We start from the raw sequence: 16,195 nt of genomic DNA, 5'->3' as shown, positions 1-16,195 counted from the left end.
GAGACGGGCTGAGGTAGACGAGCAGGAAAGAGATATATCTGACTGGGAGACGTCGTCCACATCCCATAGTTTTATTTCTCCCCTCGCGGTGCATTATATGTCTCTTCCCACTGTGGAAGCTTTGCAGAGGCAGCATTCTCAAGGTTGTGAAAACAGCAAAGCACGAACCATAAGAAGGTGAAAGGAACATGTTTCGGTGGAGCATCATTAACGAGTACTCAAGATAAGTCTTTGGCATTCAGAGCTCAAAACAGCGCTGCTCCTTCAAAATGGCTAATGTTAGTTGCAATAGTTGCAGTGTGAATATGTCCGTCATGAATTTCAGTTAAATTGGTTACTTAATTATGAATGAGAAATGAGTGACAGCGGAGGTAAAGCAAAGGTGAGAGTAGGTTCTCTGTCTCCGTCTAACCATCCTATAACTGTCACTAGTAAACCCCAGGTCTCGGAGCTGTTGATGGCTTTCCTTAGACACATATTCATTAAGGGTTTCAGAGTAGGAGTGCAGATCTAGGATCAGGTCCCCCCTGTCCATATAATCATCTTCATTATGATACAAAAGGCAAAAATTATCCTAGATCACCAGTCTTTATTAGACACTGTATGAATACGGGCCCTGGAATAGTAGACAGACCGACACGCCATTATGAGGCAGGGCCGACGTGGCACTTTTTACTTCCTGACTAAATCCACAGCAGAACACCTTAGCAAGGAGCCATGATGTGAAAGTTATGTCTGCTGTCAGAAAGGAGGGAGGGGGGAGAGGGAGGGAGAGAGGGATGGCATGTTTGCGTCATGTAAAGGACCGAATCGTCAGATTCGTCACAGCTCATTGTCCTTTGAAATGAACGGGAGTGAGATGACAAGGGTTGGGAGAGACGGACGGGGTCGGTGAACCAGGGAACCCTGGGAGCTAGGAGCGTGGCAACCTCCTGAGAGAAATGTATTATGTAACATTGTCCGTCTTTAAGTGGCAACAGATCAAATCTGTATTCACGCTGGACAGCCGGGTCCTCAAACAACCGTGAAAAAGAGACCAGGCAGGCAGCATTCCATGTTACCAAATGCAGATTTACTTGATCTAGTTTGGTTTGACTCTTTTCAGTTCAATGGACAAGGAAATAAAAGCTAGGATATATCAATGCAAAGAGCTTAATCATAGTGCGTGAATCGTAGAGTCGGCAAACCCCCATGACATATGGGAACCATACTCTCACCATGCTTTGGTCATTGCACTTCTGCTCATAACAACAACAAAAAATGAAGAAAAAAAATGTTTAGACCAACTGGGGTAATATGCCATTTTAAGCATAAGTTGCTGGTCGGTTTGGTCCCTAAAAACAGAAGCATCCATAGCAAGGTAATGTAGGGTAATGCTGCCATATATAGTGCATTCGGAAAGTATTCAGACCCCTTGACTTTTTCCACATTTTGTTATGTTACAGCCTTATTCTTGTTGTTCTTCTTCTTATTTACATTTAATACATTGATTTTTCCCTCATCAATCTACACACTATACCCCATTATGACAAAGCAAAAACTGTTTTATTTTTATTTTTTGCAAATGTATACAAAATAAAAAACTGAAATATTACATTTACATAAGTATTCAGACCCTTTACTCAGTACTTTGTTGAAGGGGAAAGGGGAATATCTAGTCAGCGGTACAACTGAATGCCTTCGACTGAAATGTGTCTTCCGCATTTAACCCAACCCCTCTGAATCAGAGAGCTGATGGGGGCTGTCTTAATCGACATCCACGTCTTCAGGGCCCGGGGAACAGTGGGTTAACTGACTTGTTCAGGGGCAGAATGACAGATTTTGACCTTGTCAGCTCGGAGATTCGATCCAGCAACCTTTCAGTTACTGGCCCAACGCTCTCTGCACCTGTAACGTATACGCTGGGAGTCTGGAAGCAGGTACAGGGAGTGCAAATGTAATAATAAATAGAACATAGTACAAAACAAGAAACATGAAAAGCGTACAGACATGAAAAAGAAACAGAGTCAATAATGCTTGGGGAAAGAACCAAAGGGAGTGACATATATAGGGGAGGTAATCAGGGAGGTGATGGAATCCAGGTGAGTGTCATGAGGCGCAGGTGCACATAACTATAGTGGCAGAGAGGAGGAGTGGGAGTAGACGTGACAGTACCCCCTCCCTGACACGTGGCTCCAGCCGCAGGACGCCGACCAGGGGGACGGTCCGAGGACCAGGAGCGGGCTGAAAGCTTCTGCTGAGGCGCGGGAACCTGTAGAGCCAGCTGAGGCGTGGGAACCTGTAGAGCCAGGTGAGGCATGGGAGTCCGACGAGCTGGCTGAGGCATGGGAGCCAGACGAGCCGGCTGAGGCATGGGAGCCAGACGAGCCGGCTGAGGCATGGGAGCCCGATGAGCCTGCTGAGACATGGGAGCCTGACGAGCCAGCTGAGGCATGGGAGCCCGACGAGCCAGCTGAGGCATGGGATCCCAACAAGCCAGCTGAGGCATGGAAGCCTGACGAGCCAACTGAGGCTTGAGAACCTGTCGAGCCAGCTGAGGAATGGAAGCCTGACGAGCCAACCGAGGCTTGAGAACCTGTCGAGCCAACCAAGGCTTGAGAACCTGTTGAGCCAGCTGAGGCATGGAAACCTGTCGAGCCAGCTGAGGCATCCCCGGTAGCTTCGGAACTGGAAGCCTGACGAGCCAACAGAGGTTTGAGAACCTGTCGAGCCAGCTGAGGCATGGAAACCTGTCGAGCCAGCTGAGGCATCCCCGGTAGCTTCAGAACTGGAAGCCTGACGAGCCAACAGAGGTTTGAGAACCTGTCGAGCCAGCTGAGGCATGGAAGCCTGACGAGCCAGCTGTTGCATCCACGGTTGCTTCGGCAGCCGCCTGTGGATGTGACATCACCAGTAAAAAAAATTATCCCTGTTACTTCCCTTTGGTGAGGCGTTATTCTGTAACGTGTATGCTGGAAGTCTGGAAGCAAGTACAGGGAGTGCAAATGTAATAATAAATAGAACATTGTACAAAACAAGAAACACAAAAAGCATAGACATGAAACAGAAACAGAGTCAATAACGCCTGGGGAAAGAACCAAAGGGAGTGACAGATGTAGGGGAGGCAATCAGGAAGGTGATGGAGTCCAGGTGAGTGTCATGAGGCGCAGGTGCACGTAACGATGGTGGCAGGTGTGCGTAATGATGGCACAACTAGCGACAACGAGGGCCAGAGAGGAGGAGCGGGAGTAGACGTGACAGCACCTTTGACAGATATTACAGCCTTGAGTCTTCTTGGGTGTGACACTACAAGCTTGGCACACCTGTATTTGGGGAGTTTCTCCCTTTCCTTTATGCAGATCTTCTCAAGCTCTGTCAGGTTGGATGGGGAGCGATGCTGCACATCTACTTTCAGGTCTCTCCAGAGAAGTTTGATCGGGTTCTAGTCCGGACTCTGGCTGGGCCACTCAAGGACATTCAGAGACTTGTCCCGAAGCCACCCCTGCGTTTTCTTGGCTGTGTGCTTAGGGTCGTTGTCCTGTTAAGGTTATTGTTCAGACGAGTCTCGACCCCAGTCTGAGGTTTTGATCAAAGATCTCTCTGTACTTTTCTCTGTTCATCTTTGCCTCGATCCTGACTAGTTTCCCAGTCCCTGCTGCTGACAAACAACCCCACAGCATGATGGTGCCAGGTTTCCTCCAGACATGAGGCTTGGCATTCAGGCCAAATAGTTCAATCTTGGTACCATCAGACCAGATAACCTTGTTTCTCATGGATTGAGAGTCTTTTGGTGCCTCTTGGAAAACCCAAAGCAGGCTGTCATCTGGCCACTCTACCATAAAGGCCTGATTGGTGGAGTGCTGCAGAGATGGTTGTCCTATCTCCACAGAGGAACTCAAGAGCTCTGTCAGAGTGACCATCGGGTTCTTGGTTAGCTCCCTGACCAAGGCCCTTCTCCCCCGATTGCTCAGTTTGGCCAGCTATAGGAAGAGTCTTGGTGGTTCCAAACATATTCCATTTAAGAAGGATGAAAGCCACTGTTGTTTTGTGGTCCTTCAATGCTGCAGAAATGTTTTGGTACCCTTCACCAGATCTGTGCCTCAACACAATTCTGTCTCGGAGCTCTACTGACAATTCCTTCAACCTCACGGCTTGGTTTTTGCTCTGACATGCACTGTGAACTGTGGGACCTTATATAGACAGGTGTGTGTGCCTTTCAAAATCATGTCCAATCAATTGAATTTACCACAGGTGGACTCCAATCAAGTTGTAGAAACATCTCAATGATGATCAATGGAAACAGGATGCACATGAGCTCAATTTCAAGTCTTATAGCAAAGGGTCTGAATACTTAAGTAAGGTATTTCTGTTTTTAACTTTTAATACATTTGCAAAAAATTCTACAAACCTGTTTTCGCTTCATCATTATGGGGTATTGTGTATAGATGTCTGAGGATTTTGTTTATTTAATCCATTTTAGAATAAGGCTGTAAGGTAACAAAATGTGAAAAACATCAAGGGGTCTGAATACTTTCCAAAGGCTCTGTACACCATATTCAGATGAGGCCCAATAAAGTGTAAAGCTGAGTAATTTACCATTAAATGTGTCAATATCATTGGTTCGATCACAAATCATGAATATTATTATTATTATGACATCTGTATTGCTTTGTAATTATTCAGCATCAGCCCCATCGGTTCAGACAAGAGTTTGGAACATTTCTCAGCTGGAGGGATAGAACGCATATAGAACACCCTTTCAATCATTAGTGGAATATTAGTCTGCAATAATGAGGGAGACTGGATTCTACAAGAAGAGAAGTAGCAGATATTGTAGATGGCTTGTTTCAATTCATTACAGGGAGGGAGGGTGAGTGAGGAGAGAGAGAGAGAGAGAGAGAGAGAGAGAGAGAGAGAGAGAGAGAGAGAGAGAGAGAGAGAGAGAGAGAGAGAGAGAGAGAGATTCTGTGCTTCAATAAAGCCCCAGTTTTAAGCCCGGCCCCTTTTGAATATGGAAACGTTTCAAACACTGAAAAAAATTGAACGAGAGAGAAAGAGAGATATAGAGGGGGGGAGTGAGTGAGTGAGTGAGTGAGTGAGTGAGTGAGTGAGTGGAACGAACAAGCCCGAGAGAGAGAGTGTGGGGCCAGTCTGAATTGTGAGAGGCTTACGACACTCAGTGAACAGACGGTGCCTCTGCATGCTCTGCCAGTACACTAGTCTGCTGCAAGCGAGGGATCGAAGTGAAGAGTGCTCTGCCTCTCCTCTCCATCCCCGTCACACACCGCCTCTGCCTCCCTACTAGCAGCCTCCTCAGCATCTCAGCCGTCCAGCCTCAACCAGCAAACTCCCTCTAGCCGACAAGGGAAAAACACCACTAACAACACGAGTGGATATGAACAGAACCCAAAAGACAAGAGGACGCAGGAGTCAAGGGGCTTCTCACAGGAGATAAAAAGATAGGAAGAAAATCAAAGGGGGAACAGAGAGAGAGAGAGAGAGAGAGAGAGAGAGAGAGAGAGAGAGAGAGAGAGAGATAAGAGAAGGAGAGAGACCCATCGTTATTCTTCCAATACATTTTTTGTGAAGCGCGCCGGTCGGTCACTGAAACAATAATGACAGAGCTGACTGGATTTAAGCCGTGCAGGTCAGTGATCACTTCAAGTGACAGACGGTAATTTGTGTTGACAGATCGGCCACCAGTCTTTATCGAGAGGGGGTAAGAAGAAGAAAAAGAGTTTTGAGTAATTTTTTCCTCTCCTTTCTTGGTTGGCTTGGTTTTTCTCCGGATCATCGCAGTAGCAGTGACTGCAGAGGAGCAGGAGGGCGAGAGAGCGAGAGAGAGCGAGGAGGCACGACACTCATGCATGCAGCCGAGCAGGGAACTTGCACTTCCTAACAAGCATCCACTTGGATTCCTTGGGTCTTTTCTGGCTTCTTTCACTCGAGGAGAACTAAGACATTGTAAGCCTGCCAGGATCTGGTGTCCTGGCTGAAAAGGACGAGGGGGGGGTGGCAAATTTGTACCACACTGGGGTCCTTTTTTAGATTCGTACATAATTAGTGCGGGCACAAAGGGAGTCGCTGAATAGGGGTTGTCCGTCTCTGGATAGGGGTGAGTAGGATTCCTTTCATATGCGATCGCTCGACGAAGAAAGCATTTTTTACCCCCCTCTGCTCGCCTCTTGCCCCCTGATATCTAACATGAGCAAAGTGACTTGCCCTTTATCCCTCTACCCTGTTCTTTTCTTTTTTCCCCCCACATTGGATTCCTCCTCCTTTCTATAAGTAAATACCTTGGGGAAAAAAACACACGCACAACACAATTCATTACAAGAAAGGGAATACAAAAAAAGTACGAGAGCTGGTTTCCTGCCGGGGAGAGTTTACAAATTATGATGTGAACCATGACAGAATAATACCGGAACGATTCCAATGGACATTTTCTCTGCGGATCTATCCAAGGATTTTCAGGCTGATGGATTTCCTTCTAATTGGCTTGTACCTAAAGTGGCCCCTGAGGAAGCCCCCTGGGTTGATTCTGTTGCTGTGGTGCTCGCTGGGCATCATGCTCAAAATGGTCCCCTCAGTGGAGGGTGTCTGCCCACGGCTATGCCGCTGCGACAGCAAGCTGCTCTACTGCGAGGGGCTCAATCTCACCGACGTTCCGCGCAACCTGAGCAGCGCCCTGGGCCTGTCCATGCGCGAGAACAACCTGACGGAGTTGCGCGAGGGCCACTTCGCTGGCCTGTCGCAGCTCACCTGGCTCTACTTGGATCATAACAACATCGACGTGGTGGAGGAGGGCACCTTTGACAGACTGCGCCGAGTCAAGGAACTCGACCTGAGCACCAACCATATCGAGAGCCTGCCCAATGGCACCTTCAGGCCCCTCCCCAACCTACGCATCCTGGACCTATCGTACAACAGGCTGCAGGCGCTGGAACCCGACCTGTTCCACGGCCTGAGGAAGCTAACCAATTTGCATTTGCGCTACAACGCCCTCAAGTTTGTCCCAGTGAGGATCTTCCAGGACTGCCGGAGCATGCAGTTCCTGGACCTGGGCTACAACCAGCTTCAGAGCCTGGCGCGGAACTCCTTCGCTGGGCTCTTCAAGCTCACCGAGCTGCACCTGGAGCACAATGAGCTGGTCAAAGTCAACCTGGCCCACTTCCCCCGCCTCATCTCCCTGCGCATGCTCTACATGCACAACAACCGAGCTACCGTTGTGGTCAGCACCCTGGACTGGACCTGGCCTTTCCTGGAGAAGATCGACCTGTCGGCAAATGAGATAGCATACATCGAGCCACACGTCTTCGAGAGCGTGCCCAACCTCAAGGCCCTCATGCTGGATGCCAACCGGCTGACGGCCGTGGAGCAGCGCATCCTGGATTCGTGGTCGTCCCTGGGCAGCATCACTTTGGCAGGCAACGAGTGGGAATGCAGCCGCAACGTGTGTGCCCTGGCCCAGTGGCTGAGCGCCTTCCAGGGCCAGCGGGACAGCCAGCTGCTGTGTTCCAGCCCGGACGTGGCGCAGGGCGAGGACGTACTGGATGCGGTCTACGCCTTCCAGCTGTGCGAGGATGGCGGCGACCAGTCCACCACGACCATGAGCTGGTACCCAGGCTACACCGCCAAGGACCAGGCCTGGGGCGGCCCCACGGCCAATCCCTACGATCCGCCAGCCGCCGAGGGCGGCGCAGTCGTCACCAATTCCTTCACGGTGACCGTGGCTAACCTCGACGACATAGAGAGCACCATGCAGATCCACAAGGTGGTGACGGGCACCATGGCGCTCATCTTCTCCTTCCTCATTGTGGTGCTGATGCTCTACGTGACCTGGAAGTGTTTCCCGGCGGGCGTGCGGCAGGTGCGCCAGTGCTTCAGCAGCCATCGACGCAAGCAGAAGCAGAAGCAGAGCATGCAGCAGATGGCCACCATGTCTACGCCGGAGTACTACGTCGACTACAAGCCCAACCACATCGAGGGGGCCCTGGTCATTATCAACGAGTATGGCTCCTGCACCTGCCAGCAGCAGCCGTCCCGGGAGTGCGAGGTCTGACCTGGCCCTTGTGTGTGTGTGTATGGATATGTCTGTGTTTACGTGTGTTTGTGTGGATAACATGGACTACTTACAGAGACCCTTTTTGGATATATGGGATATATTGGGTGGGTTGGGATTGTATAAAATGAGGATTGAACCAGGGATCCTGCTATGGACACTATTTACACTGCGTCGCACTGTGCTGCTCGCCCCCTACTGTGAAGGAGAAGGGTGGAGGACTGACTGAGACTGTGGATTTATTGCTGTGGATCTGAAGGGCCTCTATGGACACTATGGAGACCAGACTCTATTTTGCCTGTTGACTTGACAAACAGAACCACCAGAGATGGAATATTATGTTGACTTTATACAGAATCACCAGAGAGGATTACTATGTTTGTAGGCACCAACGGTTTCTTCTTCTTCTTCTCTACACCAGGAGTGGATATTATTTCTTACTTCAGGATATTCTGCTATTGTCTAAAGACCGACTGGGGACACACTGGCCAGCCATAAACACACCATTTTTATTGTGGTAATACAACGACAACAATGAAAACACGACAACAACAAAGAAAATACATAAAGATTGCAAAATTGGATTATAAAAAAAAAATAATACGATTATAAATTCAGTGTAAAATATGTTTAAAATGCAAGAGTGGAAAAAAAAAGATGCAAGATGCTATCCTATTTCTTTTGTAAACTACGAAAAAAATATCATGTTTAAATAAATGAATTGCTATTCACAGTAAAGCCCTTGTGTTGTAAGGAACCTTTGGGAGAGGGGTCGATTATGAAAAGAGATGCAGTGCTCGCGTTGGTGGTTGGAAGAGAAAGAGCATTTGTCTGGCGTGCCTACTGCAGTATCTTTAGTTGGGTAAAAAGACAAGGGGCCAGAGGGATAGCCTAGCCATACATCATTTCAAATGTTAAACCCTCTCCAATCTGAATATCAGATATTTTCTTGATCCCTCATTACCTATTTGTGAGTGGGGGAGGGGGGGGTATTCAATGTGCTGGCTTGCTATAGATGTTGTGGTTGCTTCCCCCACCTTCCCACTTCTCCTCCCTCTCCTCTATCCTTTCTAGATGAAATTGATCTGACCCTTTTCTAAATCAGGTGGCGTATTTTCACATCAAATTCGTATGTCGTCTAAAACCTTCCCACAGACGACACAGGCAGAAGCAGAGAGATATCATGATCGTCTGAGAGAGCTGAAAAGCTCTGCCTTGCCTTTTCCTTCACTGGTGCTGGGCTGTCATGCTAGAGCTTTGCCATCCTTTCACCGCGAGGGACACATCAAAAAGGAGGAGGAAAATGCCTAGCCCGACACGATTCAAATCAAAACTAATTCTAAAATAGGAGCTAGATGAAGAATTGAATATGTGGGCTTTTATCCTTCTTAAAGAGACACCGGTAACACATGACATGACACATGTCCGGGCCGATGGATTTCCTGACTATGTTCTGCGTGTAATGTTGAAACATTTATTCTTTCAATACAAGGCTATTTTGGTTTATATTTTTCTCTCTGGTTGTTCCTCATTGTGTGAGTGAGAGATGCGTCGACAGAGGGTTTGGTCTCTTGCACCAGTCAACAATTGACATGTAGGTGCTGCTAGGGGGAGAGAAATGAGTGATAGCTAAGGAAAGGAGTGATTGCAGAGGCCGCAGAAAGAAGGTGTAGGTTGCTCTCTAGTGTCCTAACATCAGCAGGAAAGGGAGGGAGGGAGGGAGGGAGGGAGGGAGGGAGGGAGGGAGGGAGGGAGGGAGGGAGGGAGGGAGAAAATACACTAGACTCAAAGCTTCTGCACAGTGACACAGTATGATTGCATGAGTACGTGTGGTGTGTGTACATGCGAGTGTGTGTGATTGTATATTGCTGTGTGTGTGACTGAAATCAGTAAACACAGCCTACTGTGTCTGTGTTTCTATATTTCTATGATTACACTGTGCACATGCTGTTACTGTAACTAAAGAGACAGAGACAGAAACAGTGAGAGTAGTGTGTAGTGTCTGAGGTGTAAGCCTGTGTGTGTGTGTGTGTGTGTGTGTGTGGTGTGTGTGTGTGTGTGTGTGTGTGTGTGTGTGTGTGTGTGTGTGTGTGTGTGTGTGTGTGTGTGTGTGTGTGTGTGTGTGTGTGTGTGTGTGTGTGTGTGTACGTCCTACTCCACATATATTTGTACAGAGGCAAAAATAGGCCGATCTATCCATTTGTGTGTGTGTGTGTGCGCGCGTGTGTTTAAATGGCTCAACTGGGTGTAGAGTATGTGTGTAATGGGGGTGTGTTGTGTGTTTGAGTGATGTTGCAGAGTTACAGTAGCATGACACAAACAAATATAATAATATGCAAGCAATTACTTAACATACTGTACCGACCTGGAGGTCAAATCATTATGCCTCTAACATGAAATCAAATAATCACTGCATTTCAACCACCTGCCTTGATGGAAACAGCAAACAGACAGATACATTCAAACAAACCAATGACATACTGTATGTAACACTGTCGATGTACCTTATGCATATTGTGATACCTTCACTTTCATATAAATGTATAGTTGCTTGTGCTTTATGAGGTGCTGGGATATTATCAAACGCTAACTAAAAAGGTTCTCAGACTTTTTCCCTTCAGCCTTTTGTATAGGCTATGTAAGCCTCTACTGTTGTACTAAAGCCTGAACTATAGCCTGTATATAGATGTAGGATCTTAATTTGAGCAGGAAAATAATCCTGCAGCAACAGGAAATGTGAATTATTACGTGGATTAAAATGAATCGACAATTTTGTAGGGGTTGATCCATTTTTCAAAAGGAAAAATATGGTCGGAAAGTGGACATTTTTAAAACCTCAAATCCACAACAAGTTTTACATTTCCTGCAACAGGGTGGTCCAACTAAGATACTACATATTTAGGCCAAAAGGGTGAATGGTTGCAGTTAAACAATATCATGCCCACTAAAACTCTTGTGTATACAGTGCCATGCGTAAACTGTACAGTACCAACCTAAATCTATTCTGATATCTACCATACGAGGCGTTTCACAGAGTGGAACACTAGACCAGAAGAAGAACCAAAATAGCAACAAGCCGGGAGCAACAACTCAACTAAAATGTGCAGTCATTTGTTGTTGTTGTGTGGAGAGAAAAACAACAACAACCGGCGGAATTTGCCATTTCAGATTCATGATCTACTTCGTATTCATGATATCTCCCGACCGGGCGGCCCACTTTGAAATCCAAAAAGGCCGTGAATCATAACTAGGCATGACATCTGTATGCTAAGTAGGCTAGCCACCGACCGATACAGCCGAGCAGAGCAGGGCAGACAGACACATCATAGCGAGATGTGAGATATGCGATATACTGATAGTCATTTGCTTATTATCTTATTCTCTTACGTTCTGTCTTATTCATTTTCTTTCCTGATAGCCCCTCAAATCATGCAAACTGCTGGGCCTATATTTAGGCTGTGTTGTCCTGATTTATTTGTATAAATATTCGATGATGCCTTGACACACAGGCTACTGTTGGCTCCTCCATTTTGTTTCAGTATTTTAAACACGCGATGGGTGGATAGGAGGGAGGCAGGGACAAGGAAAGGGGTCTGCATATTTGAAAGGGTTGTTCTTAAGACTCCAGGATGCACCCACAGGGCTCTCCCCCCTCTCTATCCCTCCCTCTTTCTCTCTACCTCTATTTGACACTGTGGGAAGGACCAAAACCTGCAGGTGTTTGTTGACCGTCTCAGACAAGGGGTCATCGCCCCACCAGGGCATATCACCTCTCCTATAACCTCCCATTATTAACAACCTGATTGATGACACTTAGCAAAATCGATACTAACACAGATGACTGGCTTACCAAATGGACTCGCTTCCATGATCACCTGATGATCCTCTGATCACCGATTACATACTCTTCGACATTTTTCTACATGCCCATGCTACGGCTATTGACCGTCTATGGGAGGGCGAGGAGAAAATAATAATGGTTTATTTATGTGGCACTGCATTATTGATATGGCAGCTAATTAGCAATGGTGATGGAGGAGAATAGAGAGAAAGGGGCGGATCGGCCGCGATTCCGCTCGCATCGTATCTGGGGATGGGGGGTTTCGGAGGGGGATAAAGTTTGATATTGGTTCTGTTTGAAATGGAAATTGTGCGAGGGAGCGTGACAATGGTTTCTGTACGTCGGAGAGCACAGCTGTGTTGAAAAGCAGATCTGTGTTGAAAAGCAGAGCAGAGGGGATGGATGGAGGGATGTGTGGTGATTGGGTAATGCACTTGTTAACAGGTTTCGAATCTCCTGTCTCCAAGCGACGTGTGTGTGTGTGTGTGTGTGTGTGTGTGTGTGTCTGTGTGTGTGTGTGTGTGTGTGTGTGTGTGTGTGGTGTGTGTGGTGTGTGTGGTGTGTGTGTGTGTGTGAGTTTGTGTGTGTGCGTATGCGCATGTGTGCATGCATTCTTGTGTGTGCATACAAGAAAGAGATCAAGCCATTAGGTATGTGAATGACGAAGACTGTGTTAGAGAACAGGATGTGTTGGAACAAAATGTTACCGAAACTAAAAGAGAGGATGTTGGAATGACATAAAGAAAAGAGGAACACATACACACACCCACATAGGGTACGACAGACTGCAGGATGTTACTATGTGTGAACAGGGATGGCACGAGATAACTTTAAAGGTCACCCCCACACCTCTCAGAGCAGACAGACAGACCCAGCAGAGCTCAACACACAGCACAGCACAGCTAACAGCTAACAGCTAGCGTAGATCATGTTAAACACAGCACGGCTGTCACAACCCATCCGGCTAACACAGACTTATACATCACATGACATATCTGGATAACACATGTAACACACACACACACACCAACACCTTGAACGACAGGGTCACAACCCATCTGACCAACACAGTGCAACTCCTTAAACGGCAGGGTCATTCATACAGTACAGGAGCCATAGACATCTGGTAACACAAACCCCAACCAACAGGGTCACGTCATAGGCCACGTGTGGCTCATTGTGTATAATGTGTCCTACTTCCTGTGGAACATCTGTTGTGTTTTAATGGGTGATTTTGCAGCAAAGCAAATTTCCCCCTGAGAGATAATACCGTGTTCTACTACTTTAGCTACTCTAGTAGGAACGATACGCATGAGTATAATGACGGTCAGGAGGGTGTCATAAATGTTGGCTCCAAACCATAGAAATATAATGTTCCTATTAAGACACTCAACATTTCCGCCTGTCCACACATTGTGGTATAATTGACCTGAATAGAGGTTCCCACTCGAATCATTCTAATTCTATGGTCCAAACACCACTGACACACTGATGTGTGACTAGTCAGTCAGGTCAGCAGCAGTCCTCCGCAAGGGTTTACATTGCGGGTTCAATCCACGTCAGAGTGAGGGATTACAAGGACATCGTCATCGACTGCGTTGTAAAGGTGAGTGGTTACGTGACATTCACAGAGACAGAGACTCGGCGTGCTCTAAGCCAATCACTTTTCCTCCGGGAAATGGTTTACGTCGTGTGATTAGGAGAGGGTAGTGGTTAGGGGAAGTGTGTGTGTGTGTGCATCCGTCTGTGTGTCCTCGTGTGTGCGTAAAGTCCATGGTAATAATGCTTAACGAATTAATTACCCTAACGTTCTGTGCACCAGGGTTTCGACCAGGTGCCCACTGTTTTTTCATTGGGGGCCTGCCATGCATAATAAACGCCTCACACCCACTCATAATCGGATAGGTGGCAAAATCACGAAGTAGTGGCGGGTTGCAGCGGTGCGTGGTGGGGCCACTGATGATTTACGATGACAACAGCGTGTGGGCCTGCGCTGAGTCCATACTTCATTTTAAATGGTTTATCAGGATCGATATTGGAATGATCATCATTGATTCTCACAGTGCTCTCACACACTTCTCGTTGTCTTTCTCGTCACCACATTCTATTCCGTTCCATTGTATTCTAGCCACTAACTAATGTTGTACAGATGTAGGATCTTAACTTGAGCCAGTTTGCTATAACAGTGAAATAATCCTGCAGCAACAGGAAATGTGAATTATTATGTGGATTAATGGAAAAAAATGTGTAGGGGTTGATGCATTTTTCATTACGGCAAATGAAGTCTGACATTTTTAAGTAGAAATTCCAAACTTTAGAGGCCTTTTTAAACCTTGAATACACTACACGTTTTCGTGTATATGTAACCGATGTGAAATGGCTAGTTAGTTAGCGGTGGTGCACGCTAATAGCGTTTCAATCAGTGATGTCACTCGCTCTGAGACTTGAAGTAGGGTTTCCCCTTGCGCTGCAAGGGCCGCGGCTTTTGTGGCGCGATGGGTAACGATGCTTCGTGGGTGTCAGTTGATGATGTGTTTAAGGGTCCCTGGTTCGAGCCCAGGTTGGGGCGAAGAGAGGGACGGAACCTACACTGTTACATTGGTGCCGTGACCCGGATCATTGGTTGCTGCGGGAAAGAAGGAGGTCAAAAGGGGGGTGAGTGTAACCGATGTGAAATGGCTAGTTAGTTAGCGGTGGTGCGCGCTAATAGCGTTTCAATCAGTGACGTCACTCGCTCTGAGACTTGAAGTAGGGTTTCCCCTTGCGCTGCAAGGGCCGCGGCTTTTGTGGCGCGATGGGTAACGATGCTTCGTGGGTGTCAGTTGTTGATGTGTTTAAGGGTCCCTGGTTCGAGCCCAGGTTGGGGCGAAGAGAGGGACGGAACCTACACTGTTACATATACACTACAAGGGGCGGTTGTGTGAGTGTAGGCTAGCTACGACACGCAGGCGGTACTGCTCTGTTTTCATCATATAGACTGATTTAGACAGTGAGCCAGAAAGGCAATGTGTGTACGTACGTGTGTGTGTGTGTGTGTGTGTGTGTGTGTGTGTGTGTGTGTGTGTGTGTGTGTGTGTGTGTGTGTGTGTGTGTGTGTGTGTGTGTGTGTGTGTATGACAACATAACCACTACACTTCATGTGGACACTGTGTGTATACTATTGTTAACATCCGGTGGTGCATAAAATGTGATGATAGAATAGCTGGGTCAGAGCCAGTGAGCTAAAACATGGCAACAGCTGGGCTTGATTCTGTGGGGGTCTATAGTCCAAAGAGTCACTTATAAACTGCGATTACAATATATACTGTATTATCAGATATGGAGCAGAGAGCAGAGAGCTATTATGACAAGTGTTTTGATCATACAGAGAGAGATATTATCTCTATGGTTCGGCTGGAATACTATAAGCTCTATCCGGGGTTGCCCGGGAAGCTTCATGTTGGATCCATACTCCATACATATGGACATGGATATGATAGAATCAGGTCAAGCGGAGTTCAAATCCTGTTGTTTTGATGCGAGTTGTTTTCAGATATCCATTCCCTGGACAGAGTAAAACAACAAGTGCATTCTGTCATGTTGTGCATTGAGGTTGAATTCAGACAGCTTATTTTTGATTTGTCTTTTTTTTCTCTCAACATAGCGTTAAATGTGCCAACACAGTAATTGTGTTAAACATGTATTTGTTAAATGTTTAGCTTCACTTCAGTGTCTTGTTCCGTGTTGAATATTTCAAGATGAAAGCGACTGGTAGAACTGATCAATTAGCCCCCCAAAGGCACAAAACCGGTGCATACTAGCGTAGTAAATACCATCTGTAACAGGATATATTGTATACGCCCACACGTGATGAGATTGATCCATAATGGTCATGTATAGCCTACACATATTGTAGAGAAACACAATTGTGCATGCTTGTATACAGTACACACATAGGAAGGCACGCAGGTACTCATGCAGGCAGGTAGGCAGGCACGCACACAGACGCATAAGCACACACAGTACTATTTGCACCAGCAAATCAGCTCCAAGTGATTTTAAAGTATTCCCATGCATAATGGAGAGATACTCTATATGCGATCAAATACAAATGTAAGCAAGGTTTGAAACGATTATGTTTTCGTCAAATCTGTATCTGCTTGGGCTTCTTGCGGTCAACTTGCAGTCTACAAATTATTTGTAATTATATTCCGGCCGCCTGACCATCTGCTCCAGAAAAAATCGTCCCGCGGCTGAATCTAGTTGTTGATCCCTGCAGTACTGCATACACACGACTGCAATCGACCCACAATCTTAAACCACATAAAAACCAC

The 16,195-nt window shown here is 46.9% G+C and overlaps 2 protein-coding genes across 2 annotated transcripts in view; one reads left to right on the top strand and one right to left on the bottom strand.

The window, feature by feature from the left end:
* Window positions 1-16,195, bottom strand: part of LOC106609934 (catenin alpha-2) — a 767,831-nt gene that overhangs the window by 227,261 nt on the left and 524,375 nt on the right. The window lies entirely within an intron of this gene.
* On the top strand, window positions 5,100-8,779 carry LOC123744184 (leucine-rich repeat transmembrane neuronal protein 1). The gene has a single exon (XM_045722645.2). It carries the CDS (start codon window positions 6,458-6,460, stop codon window positions 8,039-8,041), a length of 1,584 nt encoding a protein of 527 aa, XP_045578601.1. The 5' UTR covers window positions 5,100-6,457; the 3' UTR covers window positions 8,042-8,779.

The sequence above is a fragment of the Salmo salar genome, chromosome 08 (assembly GCF_965601325.2).
Source record: "Salmo salar chromosome 08, fSalSal1, whole genome shotgun sequence".
Lineage (NCBI taxonomy): Eukaryota > Metazoa > Chordata > Actinopteri > Salmoniformes > Salmonidae > Salmo > Salmo salar.
Note: the sequence above shows the minus strand (reverse complement) of the source record. Positions and strands in the feature narration are given on the sequence as shown.

Excerpts from the sequence above, each read along its gene's own strand:
- LOC123744184 (XM_045722645.2), top strand. The coding sequence starts at position 6,458 with ATGGATTTCCTTCTAATTGGCTTGTACCTAAAGTGGCCCCTGAGGAAG.